The 18,025-nt window shown below is 43.0% G+C and overlaps 2 protein-coding genes across 14 annotated transcripts; one reads left to right on the top strand and one right to left on the bottom strand.

The window, feature by feature from the left end:
- Nucleotides 1–22: 22 nt before the first annotated feature.
- LOC120450731 (coiled-coil domain-containing protein 63) lies at nucleotides 23–17,752 on the bottom strand. 2 transcript variants are annotated; one of them, XM_039633850.1, is made up of 6 exons: nucleotides 17,629–17,752; nucleotides 1,541–1,789; nucleotides 1,188–1,483; nucleotides 561–1,069; nucleotides 314–488; nucleotides 23–262 (listed from the first exon to the last, which is right to left on the bottom strand). In XM_039633850.1, exons 2-6 carry the CDS (start codon nucleotides 1,763–1,765, stop codon nucleotides 46–48), a joined length of 1,422 nt encoding a protein of 473 aa, XP_039489784.1. In that variant the 5' UTR covers nucleotides 1,766–1,789; nucleotides 17,629–17,752; the 3' UTR covers nucleotides 23–45. The 2 variants fall into 2 exon arrangements, with proteins under 2 accessions (XP_039489784.1, XP_039489782.1); XM_039633848.1 differs by having other exon boundaries at nucleotides 1,541–1,815; nucleotides 17,629–17,735.
- LOC120450729 (fasciclin-1) lies at nucleotides 2,666–17,428 on the top strand. Of its 12 annotated transcripts, none has more exons than XM_039633836.2 (18): nucleotides 2,666–2,779; nucleotides 3,436–3,673; nucleotides 7,162–7,200; nucleotides 9,255–9,387; nucleotides 9,469–9,635; nucleotides 9,708–9,938; nucleotides 10,007–10,175; nucleotides 10,269–10,429; nucleotides 11,085–11,102; nucleotides 11,980–11,988; nucleotides 12,717–12,725; nucleotides 13,163–13,317; nucleotides 13,384–13,474; nucleotides 13,538–13,758; nucleotides 13,818–13,980; nucleotides 14,038–14,185; nucleotides 14,384–14,419; nucleotides 14,596–15,659. In XM_039633836.2, exons 2-18 carry the CDS (start codon nucleotides 3,569–3,571, stop codon nucleotides 14,799–14,801), a joined length of 2,061 nt encoding a protein of 686 aa, XP_039489770.1. In that variant the 5' UTR covers nucleotides 2,666–2,779; nucleotides 3,436–3,568; the 3' UTR covers nucleotides 14,802–15,659. The 12 variants fall into 12 exon arrangements, with proteins under 12 accessions (XP_039489770.1, XP_039489778.1, XP_039489781.1 ...); XM_039633844.2 differs by lacking the exon at nucleotides 2,666–2,779 and adding an exon at nucleotides 16,250–17,428 and having other exon boundaries at nucleotides 14,596–14,721; XM_039633847.2 differs by lacking the exons at nucleotides 2,666–2,779; nucleotides 14,384–14,419 and adding an exon at nucleotides 16,250–17,428 and having other exon boundaries at nucleotides 14,596–14,721.
- Nucleotides 17,753–18,025: the final 273 nt, after the last annotated feature.

Here is an 18,025-nt window from a genome sequence, read left to right as displayed (position 1 = left end):
GGTTATAATTTAATATTGGCGGCTAAGTATTTTGGGATAGTATTATTAATTTTTAGTCTTCGCCGATTCCCGTATGTTGAACTTGGGAACACGATCCTTTCGGGCCAGTATTTTGTTGGAGTTATCCTCGATGTTGATGGCGCTGATGATCAGGTTGACCCGGCGTTCAATGACGCCAATGAAAAGCTTCACATTGTGGACTGTCAGAAAGGTTTTGGTACTGAGCACATTCAGGATGGGAGCATCGTCACAGGCCAGTTGTCTAAAGGATGGGTGGTTATTCAATAGCAAGGATATATTTTCCAGATCGCACCTGAATATATCCTCGATGCCCTTGAGGAGCTGTTCCAATCTGATGCTCAGCGTTCGCTTCTTTTCTCTGGTCTCCTCCGCCAGCTGCTCGATCCGCTCCTTTTCGGCATTCAGATAGTCGAGTGCCTCGGTCTTAAGCTTCAACTCCTTCTCGGTCTGCTCCGATTTCTGCCGTTCTGTTGGGAATAAGATAATTATTATACGGAAGTCATATGATACATGGCATAATCCAGAAACTGGCAACACACCTATTTCATCCTGGAGCTCCTGAGTGGAATCGTTGAGTACTTCCACCTCGTGGCTCAGCTCGTTCACATAGTTGAAGAGGGCAAAGTTCTCGTCCTCCTGCCGCTTGAACTGGGCCACCAGTCGGTCCGCGTCCTCCTCGCCGTAGAGCAGCTTGATCTTCTCGATGATCTCCTTGTACTCCAGGAGCTGCTTCTCGTAGGTCTCCTTCTGGCTCTGCTTCTTGTCCAGCTCGCGCTGCTCCAGCTCCGGATTGAGTCGCTTTTGTCCCTTAATGTCGAAGAACTTCTGTAACTTGGCGTCGTGCTCCAGGCGCCGCTGCATCTCGCGCATCTCCTGGATATGCATCACCTTGTCGTTCTCGTTGCGATCCTTCAGGACGGTCAGCTTGTTGCACAGCTCTTCTCGCTGGTCGAAGGCCAGGGTCGACTGGTCTATGAGATCCATGATGAACTTCTTGCCCTCGTTGAATTGGGTCACCATCGACTGCCACATGTCATTGAAGTTTGCCCTGGAATGGAGTCGGATTCCATTAGCTCAAGTCGGAAAATATAAAAATTAGGTAATTAAACCTCCTAGTTGCCCTTCAATAAACCTAGTATATTCATATCTTAGTGAAAAATACTCACCGATCCTGCAACATGTGGTTAATGGCGTCCCTCATCTTGCTGTTTTCCGTGAGCACATCGCTGCACTTTTTGTTGACGACATCCAGGCGGTTCTCCAACTTGACCACGCTCTTCTGGACCTTGCAGATGGAGTCCTTGTAGCAGTTGTCGGGCACTTCGTTCCGCCGCAGGGCATCAATCTCCTTTTCCATTTTCCGGATGTGGCCCTCCAGCTCCCAGAGATTGGTCCGCTCATTCTGGAGCACCTTCTGCAGATCCGCCTGCTGTTCCTGCAAAGTGCCCAGGTGCCTCTCCCTCTGAAATCATTGTAAGCCTTTATTGGTGGCTGACTAGTCCACTACATTGACACCTACATTGGTGTTCTTTCGCGCGTGAGTTCCCCCTTCTAGAGTTTTGATTTCCTCCTTCAGCTTCTGGTGCTCCACTTGCAGCACATTGATCATGTGATTCTGCTTCTTCAGCCGCTTGGCCTTCTCCTCGAGGAGACCCCGAAGGTCCAGCTGGAGACCCCGATGTTGGCGCTGCAGCCTCTGCAGCTCGGCAGTGGCCAATTGATCCAGCTCGCTTTGGTCAGCCATCGTGATTGGTTTGCTAAATTCGGCCTATGTAATGTAATCTCAAAACTGATCTAGATCTTAGTTTGATTTCAATGGTAAACAAGCGTTGCCGGTGGCAAGTTGCTTAGTAACGGCGTTGTTAATCGAATACCTTTATAATCGTGTGTAAGCTTAATGGGAATAGACACAAATTGGTTAAAATGTTGGGTTTCTCCCGTCAAAAAAAACTATAAAAGCTAAAAAGTTGAGGTTCAGCGTAGTCTGAGTCTGCATTCCAGTGACCCAGTGCAAGTTTGTCGATTCATGATGCCATGCCCACTCTTACGCCCACAAGCCGCCCAATACTACCACACTTTTAAAAAATGTTTTGATATTTTTTGACATTTTTGTTAGTTTTGTAAATTTCTCTCGATTTGCCAAAAACCTTTTTGCCACTCCCACTCTAATGCCCACAAACCGCCAAAAACTTTCAATGTGGAAATTTGTCCTAAGCAATTCCACTAGCTGAGTAACGGGTATGAGTTAGCGGGGAACTCGACTATAGCGTTCTCTCTTGTTTTAATATTATAACCGTTTCATTTTTCAAAGCAATCGGTCAAATAGCGTTGCCAGTTTCCCTGCTTAGCGAAGTTATCCACCGCCCTCCGTCGTTGCCATTTAAATTTGTATAAATTGTGAACGTGCACTTCCAGGCTATGTATACTTATTTTTCAAGTGCGTCGCTCACTTTAATGGACTGGCTGCAAATATTGCAGGTTGCGCTGTTGTTAACTTCAGTTTAAAGGTTTCCATATGCTTTCCCTTTAATATTTACTTAATTATGTCAGTAGGGCCAAACAGACCATATTTTCTACCATGTAAAACAAATATCACGATATAAATATTTTTTCGAAAATATCGATATATTTATATTTTCATATATTTTTCACATCCCTAACCTCCAGTTCAAACGCTCGGCTTAAACCTGTTCTCCGCTTTTCGTTTTAATTCGAAAAAAACGTTCGAGCGTGGCGCACGTTGCGGTTCCTCCGACTGGTACTTGCTCCCCTTACATTGAAACCCTGTGGAAAATCTATACTATGCATAGGGCATAACTCTAAAATAGGTGCACGGGCCGTTTCGTTGCTCTGGCTATTGATTTACCACCGCGCTGCGTTCGTTTGTGTGTGCTACTTAAAGAATTTATGTGTTTCCCGAGTTTGGTCCGTGGACATTGCATAATTTCTGTGGCGGCCGTTAGTTCCTGCAGGCCGAGTTTCCAAGAAATACGCAGAATAACCAGAACGACCAGAGAGGAAACTATAAAATCGAAAACATAGCAAAGTGCCGCAGCAGCGAAATGGGAAGGCGCATAATAATTAAACACACAATAAGCAGCGGAACGAAGAAAAAATAATACACAATAAGCGCAGCTTTATTTCTAGTTAAATTGCGCTTGTGTTGTGCTTGCCGATTCCTCGGTGGTCCGTTTTTCGCTTGTTGTTCTATGTGACATAACGGAACTTGGTCTGGCCTGCCAAAGCAAAAAGGGCAAAAAAGAACAGGAAGCGCAGCGATAACCTTGCAAAAACAAAGAAAACTCTGAGGAGCAAAAAAAAAGCTTACCCAGCATATATCTGTGAATTAATATTTTCTTTTCCGAGGAAATGCTGTTTGTTGTCGGCTAACTGTTGTTTGCCTTTGAATTGCAGATCTTAATCGTAGAGCAGCACTCACACTAGCACACGCCCCCCGCAAACAGCACACACACACACATACGACGTACACTGCCAGCGCATAAACAAGTGCTGTTGTGGTTGTTGTTGCTGCTGCTCGTCCGCTAAAATGCTGAACGCTGCAGCGCTGCTTTTGGCGCTGCTCTGCGCCGCGAACGCAGCCGCCGCCGCCGATTTGGCGGACAAACTGCGCGATGATTCGGAACTCTCTCAGGTGAGTCAGAAGAAGTAGAAGAAAAAGCGGGGAACGAGAACGTGGAGGAGGAGGACAAGGGAGGTGGTAGAGTAAAAAGAAGAAGCAGTAGCAGCAGAAACAGTTGGTGCAAACCACCGAAACACTTGTCCGTACTCAATTAAGCCCCCAGCGCCACCCACCAACCGCCACACGCCCACCAAATACCGCGCCCCCGCTCACCTTGGCTTATCCCTGGGTACAGTCGGCATTGCCTACGAGGAACTATTGGTAGTCTCTATGATCGCTTTTTTCTATCTTTGCAAAAAATTTTATTATTGCGAAAAACTAAAATTGAAATTTTGGTCAAAGCTATTAGGTATGATGTAGAGTTTGAAAGCATTAAGCTGACTTTTAAGTCTAATATGTAAATGTTTTTGTTGGAAAAGCTGCCTTGGCCTTAAACAGTATTACCTCGCTTTTCCCCTAAATCCAGTGTAACTGCTGAAATCAATCGTATTACTTTTTTATGAGCAGATCAAGAAATATTTTATGCGGACATTTATGGGTGAATAATTCTGTTGATTTTAAATAGTGGTTTCTGTCGCTCCAAAATATTTGATACTTTTCTGTGATGCTCTAAATGCTACCCATGATCAAAAACCTTATTATAAATGATAAAATCAATTTTTATTATGCCTGGCTTGGGTTTGGCGACGTCAATAAATTTGCCGTGGCACCTCATAGTGGCAATTTATCAGAGGTCGGCTGTAATTGTGCCACCACACCACCCACGAGGGCCGCCCCATTTCGATGGCCTTGAAAGGAAAAGCCTTGGCGGAATGTGCGAGGGGGGATGGGGGGTGCACGACGAGCGGGAAAAAGGAGCCTGCGCAAGAGGGACGCACAGATGGCCTAGGCACCCGCATTTGGGCACAGGTAGCCGTTGTTCCGGCAGCATCGTCCTTGACCTTTAGCCATCTCACTTGTTGTTGGCCTGCGGAAAATCGATGATGCTGCCCGAAATCCCTGGCGGCAGGGCAGGTCCAGCCGACCGCTAAGCTCCACTTGGCCACATTTCGTATGCATGGCGGAGTTTGTTATGTAAAAATGAAAAGCCACATAAATTAAGCCCAGGTCTGCAGAATGGACTCCTCCAGCAAACAGCAAATGGGAGAAAAAACGCCGGCCGTTGACGTCCACTGAGCATAACAGTTTTATATTTAGTTTTGCCTTTTTACACCTTCACAGGCCGACTCACACACAAAGTACATGGAAAAGCACATTAAACACATTGTGTAAAACAGTCAGAAGCCAACAAAGGTGCGCGGCTGAAAAAACAAGAACAACATGTGTAATGAATTCAAAGAAAGGCGGGGGTTCAGTCAGCAGCAGTGGTAATAATATTACACTGGAGAAAAATCGTTTGTTTATGCGTTACAACTTATTAGGGTTGGTTGTATCTCAACCACTCAGCCACATAACTCAAACTCAAGAAATCGAACTGATTTGCGTGGAAAATAGTAGCATAGTTCGTCTATTGTCATTGCCTTTAGCTAATAGCCAATATACTTGATGAAGTAGTATGTCTACCACTTAGCACCCGAAATACACGCTGAGTGAAAAGTAAAATAGACTTCCAAGCAAAAAGAAAGCGTGTGACAATAGAGTTGGCCAGCAGACTGTAATTGTTGCAGCAAGTGTCTCAGGGAAGTAGTTGCATCCATACAGAAAACACAACCTTTTCGAGTTACAATGGGCGAAACAGAGCGTACAGCAAAAAAAAAACTCTAGAAGGGGAACTCGGCTTGCTCACTTGCACCCTTGCTTAGGGTATTGTAACTTTGCCCCGGAGTTTGCCACTTTTGGAGGAAAACATTTCCGGCCTCATACATGGAGTTTTGCTGTTTACGAGGGTGGGTCCATTTGGTGGTCATAAAAACGCAAGGGCGGAAAGTAATCTTCGGGCACTTATGTAAATTAAGTGCCTCAAAATTAAAGGATTAATAAGTCAGGCTTGAAAATCCCCTTTAAAGTTACTCCTTAAGTCCATGAACTGCAATATTTTATGTCGGGTGGCTCGTAATTATAAAATTCTTTTAAAACGAAACTCTACATAAGCCCGATTAAATATTTTCTTATACTATTTTAATCCGCTTAAAGTGTTGACAAAACTGGTTCAAAAGGGTATCTCATTTTTCCGAAGTCGAAGACGGCCGTCTTGTATCTTGTGCCTGCACTTCTCATTACATGCTGGTGGGTTAGATAAATATAGGTTGCCTGTTTTGGTTTGCGGCTTATGGCTTACGGCGTGTGGTTTTGCTTGGCAAACCACCGAGTTTAGGAGAGAGTTTCGAAATTAGCTGATATTGTAGTCCCTGCTAGTCCCAGTAATTCGCTGGCACTATAAATGTCTCAATTGAGCCACGTTGAGTTGAGTTTTATTTCAACTTCAACCTCTTGACAGCCGAAATGAAAGTTCACTCATAAATGAAAACTGTGACCATGTGCGGGTCCGAGGAACGAGCTGACCTCCTGCGATTGACCCCCACTTCCTGTCGTGCGTCAGCCAACGTCTTGCGCGTTTTATTAATTTTAATTTTTAACCTTTGACTGATGCAATTGCAGTTGGCCGAGTGGGGGTGTGGACAGCTTGGCTTGACAACTGCGGCGATGGTGCTGGCTGAACTCTGTCTAGGAACACTCAGAGCACACGGCTCACGGCACAGAACAGTCCACACTCTCACTAGCACTCGCACTCGCGCTCGCAGCATCATCGAATTCAATTAAATTTAATTTAAGAATTCAATGCGATGCCAAGGCGCGTTATTTGATATGCGACGAGCTCCATTACAGGCGAGGCGATGAATGAGCCACGACTGACCTTAATGGATCCAGATGCTCATAGACGGATCTCCGTCCGTCGGAGCACTGGATGTGCACATTTTTACGATCCATGGCGTGGGGGCGGCATGGCCTCGGAGTGATGCCACAGTAGAACCCCCCATTTCGATCCCCTTCCCACTGCCGCCCTGCCAATTAAAAGAGAAATGCTCTGCCCGAATCTCGATTCCGAACCGGAATCCGAAGTCGGGGGTTGAGATCGCTTTCGCTTTGGTTTGGCTTCTGTTTTCTGTTTTCTGTTTCTGCTGCCGCTGCAATTATCGAAAAGAAAATACATACATATACTTTACAACCGACATATGCATACATAATTTGTACCAATTAAATTTATTTATACAACATGCACTCGCCCAGAAGGAAACAAGCATCCCTCCTGCTCCGATTTCAGTCCCTAGTCCAAAATACGAAGCTTGGCTCGCTCTCTTGGCTAATTAGTTTTAATGGCTCCATTAGATGATGGAAATTGAATTTCCTCCGAACAGGCTTTCCCTCTCATGATTGTAGTTGTTTTTGGTGTAGGAATTAGTACAATTTTTGGCTACAAATCGAAAGAAAACAGAACAAATTTGAACTGCCAGCGGTTCCCTCTCTTTCTCTTTCTTTCTTTCTCTCTCTATCTCTTTCAGAGCACTGCCAAATCCTTGAGGCGCCTTATGCCAGTTAGGGTAAGCTGCAATTCCAAAAACCAAACAGAAACAGAAAAACCAAACACACAAACACAATTAAGCTATTGTAAATTTGGACCAAACTCAAAAGACATTGTTAACGTACAACTCACATGTTTTCGGATTAATTTAGTTAACCAGTATCCAGTAGCAGTACTCATCGGGCCATTGGCCAAATTACTGTTTGCTCCGCCGTCTGACTCTCACCCCTGATGTTCGTAGTTCGTCTGTGGCCCCAGGGTCATTGGCACTTGGCACTCGGGAAAATCAAAATGCGCTTTTGAATAAACCCTCCCCCTTGGGAGCACTTTTGGCGGTTGGGCGGCGAGTGGTGTTTGCATAGTAAATGAGACGCCCCAGACCGAAAGGGAAACTGTTTATCGATGACAGCATAATACTCTAACAATTGTAGCAAATTTTCGGGCTTCCGAAAAGGACTCCCCGGGGAAGAGCTGGCCTTATCGCGATGATGTGCCAAAAGAACCGGAAACTCATTAAGCCGTGCTCCCTTCCGCCCTGGCCGCCTTTCATCAAATGCAAAACATTCGATAACGGAAATTTATGAAAGTAATTGCATCTAATTGTCAAAGGCTTCTATCCGAAACCCAAGGGGGTTGAATTTGGCCAGGATGCTGACAGATGGCCTTTGGAAAATGGCTGCCAAGAGAAAGTGTCGCAGTTTCTGGGCAAACAAAACCAGCACCCAAACTATTCAATAAAACTTCTCTGGGCTCTATTGGCCATTATACCTGAACGTATCCCATATCAACCTGTGACACTGTGACATATGCCACAGCCAGTCCCTAGGACCCCACTTAACAGCAGGGCACTCTCTTGGCTTGGCCAGATAAGCGAAAACATTTCGAGAGCGATATAGACACCGGCAAGCAGTTCTGGCCAAGCTGAAGACGGTGTAAGAACAAAGCCCGCTGGCGACTCGAATGTCCACGACCAGGACAACAACAGCGCTAACGGCCCCGACAACTGACGGTCTCAAATTACCAAAAATAAAATGAATGCAGAGCGAGGATAAAGTGTATTTACACTCGGGGAAAAGAACAAAAAGTCCCTGAACAAAGAGTATTTCGGACTTAAGCTGTTATGTCCACCAGGGTTCTAAAAGAATTTCAGGGCATACAAAGTCAGTAGTCAGGATTATTTGTTCTTTGAAATGGAAGTGCAAGTGAGAATCCCACTGTCAGTTTAAATTAAATTATGTATTTCCAATTATGAAGTCACTGCACTGACATGAAGCATCAATTTCTCGGCTTAGCCGCTTTTTTCCGGTGCACATGCGTGTGCATTGGCGATGCCAGAGCATAGATATGTGCAGCAGGCAGGCGAAATGGAAATGGAAAAGGGAAAGGACAGACTCTTAAACCCAAATTGCCATGACTCATAGCGGGCAACAACGAAAACACGAGAGTCACACGACCGTTTTAAAGGAGGGCACGGAAAAAGGTGTTGTCCTCGGCAGGACACGCACCCACACAGGCACACCGAGACACAGATATGTCCGCAGAACCTCATAAACCCGACTGGGAATGTGCAGCGGGGCGTGGCGGCCAGTGGCTCTCCGCCGGGAAGCCGCAGAGTGTGCGGTTGCATGTGGCCTCATGCGGCAGGGGCAGGTGGCCCGCCCGAGCAACTGACTATGGGCCTGGTTTAGGGTCAGTGGCTGGCTGTTTGGGGTGGCTGGGAAATGCATTTCACATCCCGCTCTCAATTGAATGACACACAATCTACTTGGGCGGCGTAACCCACCCCGAGGCTTACGTAATTGGTTCAATAAACCTTTTTTTCTGGTACGCCGCCCTGCCATCCCCACCAGGACATGCATAAAGTTGTTCCTCATTTTATTAGTTTGTTAGACGTTGCCATGGCGCTGGTCGGTTGCCGTTTTGCCAAAACCGCCCAGCAACCAGCCCAGTCTGCGAACCACCCCTTAAGGCACTCCACCCCAGATCCACCACCCACTACTCCCCACTCGGTTCGATAGGATATTGGCAATAGAGCGACGCGAATGAGTGTAACGAACCCGTTTATCTTTGCAGTTCTACAGCCTGCTGGAGAGCAATCAAATTGCCAACTCAACGCTTTCGCTGCGCAGCTGCACGATCTTTGTGCCCACCAATGAAGCCTTCCAGCGCTACAAGAGCAAAACCGCCCATGTGCTCTATCACATTAGTGAGTTCAGTTTCAATCAGGCTGATTAAAAATAATAAAAATCAAAATAACATGACTATACCCTCTGATTACCCTTTGCAGCCACTGAGGCGTACACCCAGAAACGACTGCCGAATACCGTGTCATCGGACATGGCCGGCAATCCACCGCTGTACATCACAAAGAACTCGAATGGCGACATCTTTGTGAACAATGCCCGGATCATACCCTCGCTCAGTGTGGAGACGAACAGCGATGGCAAGCGACAGGTCAGTGGCCCCATATGCATATGCTGCATTCCATAGACTCATTTATAAACTCCCTTCCTTACTCACCGACAGATCATGCACATCATCGACGAGGTACTGGAGCCGCTTACTGTCAAGGCTGGCCATTCGGATACTCCCAACAATCCGAATGCTCTCAAGTTCCTGAAGAACGCCGAGGAGTTCAACGTGGACAACATCGGCGTGCGCACGTACCGCAGCCAGATGACGATGGCCAAGAAAGAGTCGGTCTATGATGCCGCCGGACAGCACACCTTCCTGGTTCCCGTCGATGAGGGCTTTAAGGTGCTTTTCTAGTTGAATTTCCCATTATTTGATTCGCATTACAATCTCACTGTTGCTTGCGACTCCAGCTTTCGGCTCGCAGCAGCCTCGTGGACGCCAAGGTCATCGATGGCCATGTGATACCCAACACTGTCATATTCACTGCCGCTGCCCAGCATGACGACCCCAAGACTTCCGCCGCCTTTGGGGATTTGCTCAAGGTCACCGTCAGTTTCTTTAAGCAGAAGAACGGCAAAAGTAAGTATTCGATTCCATTCAAGTGCACTAAATTCATGCTATTTTACAAAAGCCCAACAAACGAATGTATTATTTATACAATTTTACTTGCAGTGTACGTCAAGTCAAACACCATTTTGGGCGATGCCAAGCACCGCGAAGGTGTGGTTCTGGCCGAGATCGTGAAGGCGAACATCCCAGTGAGCAACGGAGTAGTCCATCTGATCCACCGCCCGCTGATGATCATCGATACGACGGTCACCCAATTCCTGCAGGTATGTAGGGTGTTGGAGAGGCGCATCCGCTGCAATTGTAGCCACACAGACACGACACAGACAGTCCAAGACACAAACACATAGAAACAATGATAGTGCCTGCGGCTTGTGATAAGGCTTGGCATTTTGATTGGCTCGGCACGCACTGAAAGATAACGCTGGCGGCAGTTCCTCAGAGACTGGGAAACCAATTAAATCGCTTGTCTGCTGCCCAGCGACTGCTACAAACACATGAGCTAAACACATTCAAACATACACGCGGACACCCGGCTTTTCTTTGCCCTAAGTGGGCAGCTCCCCCAAAATGGTGCCAAAGGGAAAGAACTCTCAAGGCTGAAGTTGTCTCGGTGCTCCACTGAGGGCAAAGCCAAAACCAAATAATCTTGCACCCAGAAACCACTGCCTAAACACATACAGTATGAATAAGATCAAAGCAGACACTAGTTTTCAGTATCCCCTAGATATACTTCCTAACTAATACAAATGAAAACCCAAAAGACTGATTTTATATGGAACCGAATTTTTGCCAATCTTGATGCAAAATTCCCCCAACAAGGGAATTGGCTCAAAAGTCTGTATTCAAATTCGGTTCTATGCAAAATCAAAAGCAAAATTTTATTTTAAAATAATTTTTAAAATATAAATTTTATTTTAAAAAAATTTTGGGTGTAATGTAAGTATTGCCAAAGCTGAAAACCAAAAAAAAATTCTTAAAGCAATGTATTTCATGTAAATTTTTCTATGAATCAGACTTTCGCATCAATATGCATTTCACTAGCAGTTAATTGCATCAAAAGTGCAATAGACTGATGACTCAGTTGGGCAACGCGCTCAGAATTGGCCCTCGAAATTCAATACGTGCTTTAGTCACCAATTGGCAAACACTAAACAAAATCGCTTAAGAGGCGCTTTGCTCGATCTGACCGAAATCGACCAAAACTTCATTCACAAAAACTTCCTTTGTTCTATATTGAATGTATTGGTACTTTAATGGCGTCATGAACTAAGCAAGTGTTATAAATCTATCCCCATCATTGATTGGCTAACGCTCTTCGATCCCTCAACCGCCACTTTCCAATGCATATCCAATGATCAACCATCGATCGCTCGCCTTCAGCCGGCATGCTTTGACCATCATCGTAACCGTAGCTGTATGTGTATATTCTGAGCATAAACTGAAAACACCACCCGCCCGATAAATAGCTTCCTCTCTCATAGGCATATACATTAGAAACAGTGCGTTTCGTGTGCAGAAGTTAATCATATTGCTGTGAAACGGACTGTACATAGAACGGCTATATCATTCGACCGCTCGAATCGTAAGCGCCTTCATATCGTGCTATCGTTTTCGAAATTTTCAAACTAGTTTCGTTGTGATTACTTGTGATACTCTCCTTTTGCTATTTACTGATCCATACCTCTATCCTTTGTTTCTCGTCACATGCCGAATAATTGTATTTTAAACTACAAAACACAATACAACCCAACCACATATCGCTCTAAATTGAATCGGTGCACCGAAATATTGAAACAAAAACCAAAACGTTCAGTCGTTCAAGGTAAACAGATTCAATCCGATTTTAACGTTAAGCTGTTCGGTTTCTTTTTAGTTGCATTTTGTTTGCATCCCCTGCAATTTTTGCTATGCATGATATTTTTTTCAAAAAAAGCGTAGATCTTTTTTGTATAATTAAGTTATTGGTTCCCAAGGTCGCGTTTGACCGATTTTTATTCACAGTTAGTATGTACATATATGATGTACAGCACTAGTTTATAATAGCATATGAAGCAAGTGCACATGGCACATAAGAGTATGATTATCTATCGTATGGTGATTTTACAGAATTTTTAATTTTTGCGATAACTGACTTAAGATAGTTTTCTATTCTCTGTCGGAGTTTTAATTTTCTTGTTTTTTAACTCAATGCAAATACAGCCGAACCTCATATAAATATTTTACGTAATAGTAATGCAAAATATTACAAATCGCTGTAAATTGTTGAAAAGTGCACGTAGTTCAGTAACATTGTACATAATGGAGCCATACCGTTTGCCTGCTCTTTGAACAATGCCTAGAACAATGAAAAATTAAATATAATTCCTTGTGCTTCATTTCAAACGTTCTTTTGTGGCGGAACAACTCGGGCAATCTGCGTGGAACCCAAATCCCATATTGACAATATTTAAATGTTTTAATTCAATTTAATTCGAACCTTGTCTTCACCAAATCACTTCGAATGAATATTGAACTATTTCTGCTACCACTCCGTTTTAAAAACTGATTTAGTTTATGAACGTAAGTAAACATCACACCAGCAGAACAAGAACAAAAACCACAACAGTCATCAGTGCAACGCTTTGCTATCAAATTGCCATCCAACCCAACCACCGCGCAAACAATTCAATGATTCGGTACCTTTTTTTGACATTAAATCAAATCACATACACTCAGTTGTCTAGTGAGTCATTAAGGAGCATTCCCATTGATTCACGACTTAATTGGCCAGCCATCCATTCCCCCACCCAATAAGTGTATAACTGGCGTACATTGTAATCGGATATATTTCTAGTTGTTGTATTATTTTCGTACTTGTTTGTATTCTCCCAAAAGAACTTGAAAATCTGTATAAGCTTATGCGTATCCCTCTTTCATTCACCCTATTATTTGGCTAAATTTTTTATTTAAGTACTTCAAATAATTTTATTTTATTAATTTTGCAATTTGTCTTGAAGGAGAATGCTGAGAACGGAGCTCTGCGAAAATTCTACGAAGTTATAATGGACAATGGAGGAGCAGTTCTGGACGACATCAATAGCCTGACGGAAGTGACCATTTTGGCTCCCAGCAATGAGGCTTGGAACTCCTCGAATATCGACAATGTTTTGCGGTAATATTGCTCAAATCGGAAAGAATATTTTATAGCAGTATAATAAAAAATAAATGCACTTTGCAGAGACCGGAATAGGATGAGGCAAATCCTCAACATGCATATCATCAAGGATCGCTTAAATGTGGATAAGATCAAGGAGAAAAATGCAAATTTGGTGAGGCTTAATGACTCTTTTACTTCAATGAACATATTTTACAATTTAGATTTTACATTTTAGATTGCCCAGGTGCCCACTGTCAACAACAACACCTTCCTGTACTTCAACGTTCGTGGCGAGGGATCGGACACAGTAATCACAGTTGAGGGAGGCGGCGTTAATGCCACCGTTATCCAGGCTGATGTGGCCCAGACTAATGGCTATGTTCATATAATCGACCACGTGCTGGGCGTGCCTTACACTACAGTTCTTGGCAAACTTGAATCCGATCCTATGATGAGGTATGTTTGATTTTAAAGCTTTAGTAATACGCTGTTTACATTATACCGTATTCCTCAAGTGACACCTATAAGATGGGAAAATTCTCGCACTTTAACGACCAGCTGAACAACACACAACGTCGCTTTACCTACTTCGTGCCCAGGGACAAGGGCTGGCAGAAGACCGAGCTGGATTACCCATCGGCTCACAAGAAGCTCTTTATGGCCGACTTTGCCTATCATGTAGGTGTTTACCTTAAGTCTGTCTTTTATTATACTCAAAATGTTTTGAAACCGCAGTCCAAGTCCATTCTGGAGCGTCACTTGGCTATTTCGGATAAGGAGTACACCATGAAGGATCTGGTGAAGTTTTCGCAAGAGTCCGGAAGCGTTATCCTACCCACGTTCCGCGACTCTCTGAGTATCCGCGTGGAGGAGGAAGCTGGACGTAAGTATACCACATTGGATGCCAAGGGCTCAGTTGCTTCTCCTTTCAATTCAAGTCGATTCGATTCACCTAATTTGATTGATTCTATTGGTCCTCCCCTACCGTGCTGCATTACTAACCGAACCTGTTTTTCTACAACTCTCAAAATAAATTTCTCGCTTTCTGCTTAACTAAATCTAATCGTTGTCCAATCGAAAGATCTCCATGATGAGTATGCTAGTCACGAATGGACTGGTGAGTGCTGTCCTTTTTCAAACCCACATCGCACCGCCCACAACAAAAACCTCGTCCTGGCCATGTCCACCCATAGCTCGCTCATTGGGCAATCCACTAGCATAAACCACCCATCGATTGCATACCAGTTGTGCTTTTAACCTACCACCTTTAACAACGACTACTTCCATTTGCAGGCTATGTGATCATCTGGAACTACAAGAAGATCAACGTATACCGGCCCGATGTGGAGTGCACCAACGGAATCATCCACGTTATCGACTACCCACTCCTAGAGGAAAAGGATGTGGTCGTGGCCGGAGGTAGCTATTTGCCAGAATCAAGCATTTCCATCATCTTGGCCAACCTCATAATGATAACAGTAGCAAAGTTCTTGAACTAAATGCATCCGATATGTAAAAACCAATCCAATCCAAAGCAAATGCAAATCAAACACAACAACAACAGTCGTCTACAGAACAAGAACCAACAACACTCAGTATCAGACTAACTTGACATCCACATGGATGTAAATTAATCATCACCAGTTTGTTGATACTCGTACCGATCGAAAACCACAAGCAACCAAAACAGTATCTGTAATATATGCGTCACAAGGAACGATCATCATTCCAACCCAAAATGCCCACGTCCACGCCATCTACATACACAAACACACACTCCGAAAAAAACGCATGCAGAAAACTGCCTGCTGAATTTGCTTTTGCATCGACAGCTTCTCCCAAAATAGCTGGCAAGAAAGACTAGGATAAAGTCGATGACCCCCTTATGTTTAAGTATTGAACTCGATTTTCCCTCAACGGCCTTATGTATAATATTAAATATGAAACTTTCTGTAAAAGATTTTAATTTTATGTTCGACCTATACTGGTAGCTTACGTTCATCAGCTCGCTATGTTTTAAGTTTAGACCCACACATACATTGGTATCGTACCATGGAACAACTGATTGTGTTTATGATTTTAAGTGTACATTTTTTGTGAATTGCTTGTTTTAGTTAATGGTTTATTTTATGATTTATGAAATGAGTTATCTTAAGTAGAATGCGAATCTCATTGTACATGTCGAAGAAGGAGCGAAGCATAAGCAATAAGCGCATCACACACTCATACTCGAGCGCCCACACATTCCCCTTATTCCTATGCATAAATACATACAAACATGTAACGAAACAGAGTCATTGTAAGATTTGAAAGTGTGAAATTTGATAATAAACTGAAAGTTTTTCATTTGAACCTTACTATTAAGACCGGCACCAATCTTGTCTCGAACCAAAACGAATGACCCCTGTAGGCTCAAAACTATATCAATGTCGGACAAGAAATGTGCGAGCAAGCAACCAACAAACTCAATTATATGATATGCCATCCTGCACTTAGTTACTAGCCCCGCTATGCATGTGAACCCCCCAGAAAAACCAGAAAACACATTCGCCCACACACACCAGCCACTTGGAGCGAGTGTAGCCACTGCAACTAGGTTAGTCCAATGTACAAGTTTCGAAACTGCCGACAAAAATCGACGAAATCTCTGCAGCATACATACCACTCTCTGTAATCTAAATCACTCACGGTACACAACTACATGTCATCATTGAATGGATTTTGATACCGATTTTAACTTGCATACTCGTACAACCAAAAACAAGAACTAGAACAACGTAAAGAGAAATTGAAATAAATTCTCCCTCGCCCGTGCAGTTGCATTTCAAACTTTGTACGTAGTTTAAAACTAGTTTTTAGTCCGACATAGAACAACCCAATCGCTAACTATATACCAACTTTCTTTCTATTTCTCTCTGTCTCTCCCCCTAATGCTATGTACTTATAGGTTAGACATTGTAACTATTGTAATCAACCCAATGCGTAAAACCCGAGTGTTAAGTCGAACAGTAACACAGAATTGTACTATCCTCAAACGAGTAACTATCAGCCTACCAGTACACTGTCTCAACATTCACCACCACTACCACCCACTTAGGAACTCAGTCGAAATCAAAAACCCAGTTGTGGCAGTCGCTTCACGTAGTTGCTAATTCCCGATCCGATCCGATCGAACCCTTCCGGAAGTCTTATCTTTAGTAGGTGGTTTAGTTTCATTTGGAGTGCAGTACAGTGCAGTACAGTGCAGTGCCGTAGCAGCTAAGTAAAAATCTATGAAATAAAGATGAACATGAGATCGAAATCGAATTAGAAATCGCGTTAAATGATCAGAATTGAATACGCTAATGAATTGTACAAGTAAGCTTTAAAGGATCGCTGGAGGAGCGCGGATCGGAGAACTTAGAGGAGGGAGAACCGCATTGCAATCGCAATTTGTGTCGTAGTCAGTAGTTACACGTTAAGCGGCGTCTTAACGTGTAACTAGTGCCTTACTAAAGATAAACGCATTACCTTAACCTTTATACAAATTTACTCAAAACATACTTGTACCCCGTACCCCAAACATACGTTCCGCTTCGAAAGATACCCAGATATATACAGATATATATACGGAGTTACACCCCAAAAATACAAGTATAAATGATACAATACAAATGATATTGCGCCACACGCTATTTACACCAAAATACACCAAACAAATCGAGAAATGCATATTTTTCATATATTTAATTGTCAGAATAATATAACGTACTGTGTAATATGTAGTTTATTTACTGTAAAACTCAAGAACCTAAAAGTGGAATTTGAATCACATACTATTGATGTATATTAGCTATTGAGTTTCTAAGCCAGCGTTAGACACTGAAATATATGATTCAAATATATACAATATGCGAAACCAAGCAAACTATGGAAAACTGGAGTGCAAAAGAATATTATTCCATTTTATTTTACGACAAACGCTTTTTACAAATAAACCGAATCCATTTGAATTACTCGTAAAGGAACAGACAGATTATATTTAGCATTAGTTAAACTAATTATTACATGTACTAGAGAACCGAATGTCAACCGAGAATCTTCAGCAAGCTTGAGCGAATAATAAAACTTTAAAACTAACTATAAATGAATCGTTTGTCTTTGTTGCACACTTTGTCATCTAAATGAGCGATTTGAATTTCGGGGATTCCTAAATGGCTGCGAAATTTCTAGAAATGCCTATTGTGGCAATGAAACGTGGAATAGTTTTACTTTAGTAGTTAGTTTTACAACTACATTTTCAACATTTTGGATCAACAATATAATAATTTTTAAATTACAATTTACCAGTGTAATTTTATAATCCCCTGGAATGATAGTTCTCAGCCTTTTTATGTAACTTCTCTGTTGGAATATCGACTTTTTTCCGCTGGTAGTACAGAGTTTAAGAGTTCATTTTGGTTTCTGAAGAAACCTTAAATACTCGGCAATTTAGTTTGTCTTAATTGAAAAATTCCGCTCGATTGTTTACTTACCCAATACTGCAACCATTAAAATATCGATAGTCGTAAGAAAAAATCTATTCTCCACAAAATGACCAAGACCACTACAATTTTAGTAGGGGCCGCCCAGTTTTCGCTTTCTAAAAAGAGTTACAGCATCATAACAGCCACGACAATTAACTATTTAAAATTGATTATTTTAATTCGGGATATATTAGGAGGTTATAGCAGTTGGTGCAAAA

Source organism: Drosophila santomea, chromosome 3R (assembly GCF_016746245.2).
Source record: "Drosophila santomea strain STO CAGO 1482 chromosome 3R, Prin_Dsan_1.1, whole genome shotgun sequence".
In the NCBI taxonomy this organism is placed as follows: domain Eukaryota; kingdom Metazoa; phylum Arthropoda; class Insecta; order Diptera; family Drosophilidae; genus Drosophila; species Drosophila santomea.
This window is presented reverse-complemented; position numbering and strand designations above follow the sequence as displayed.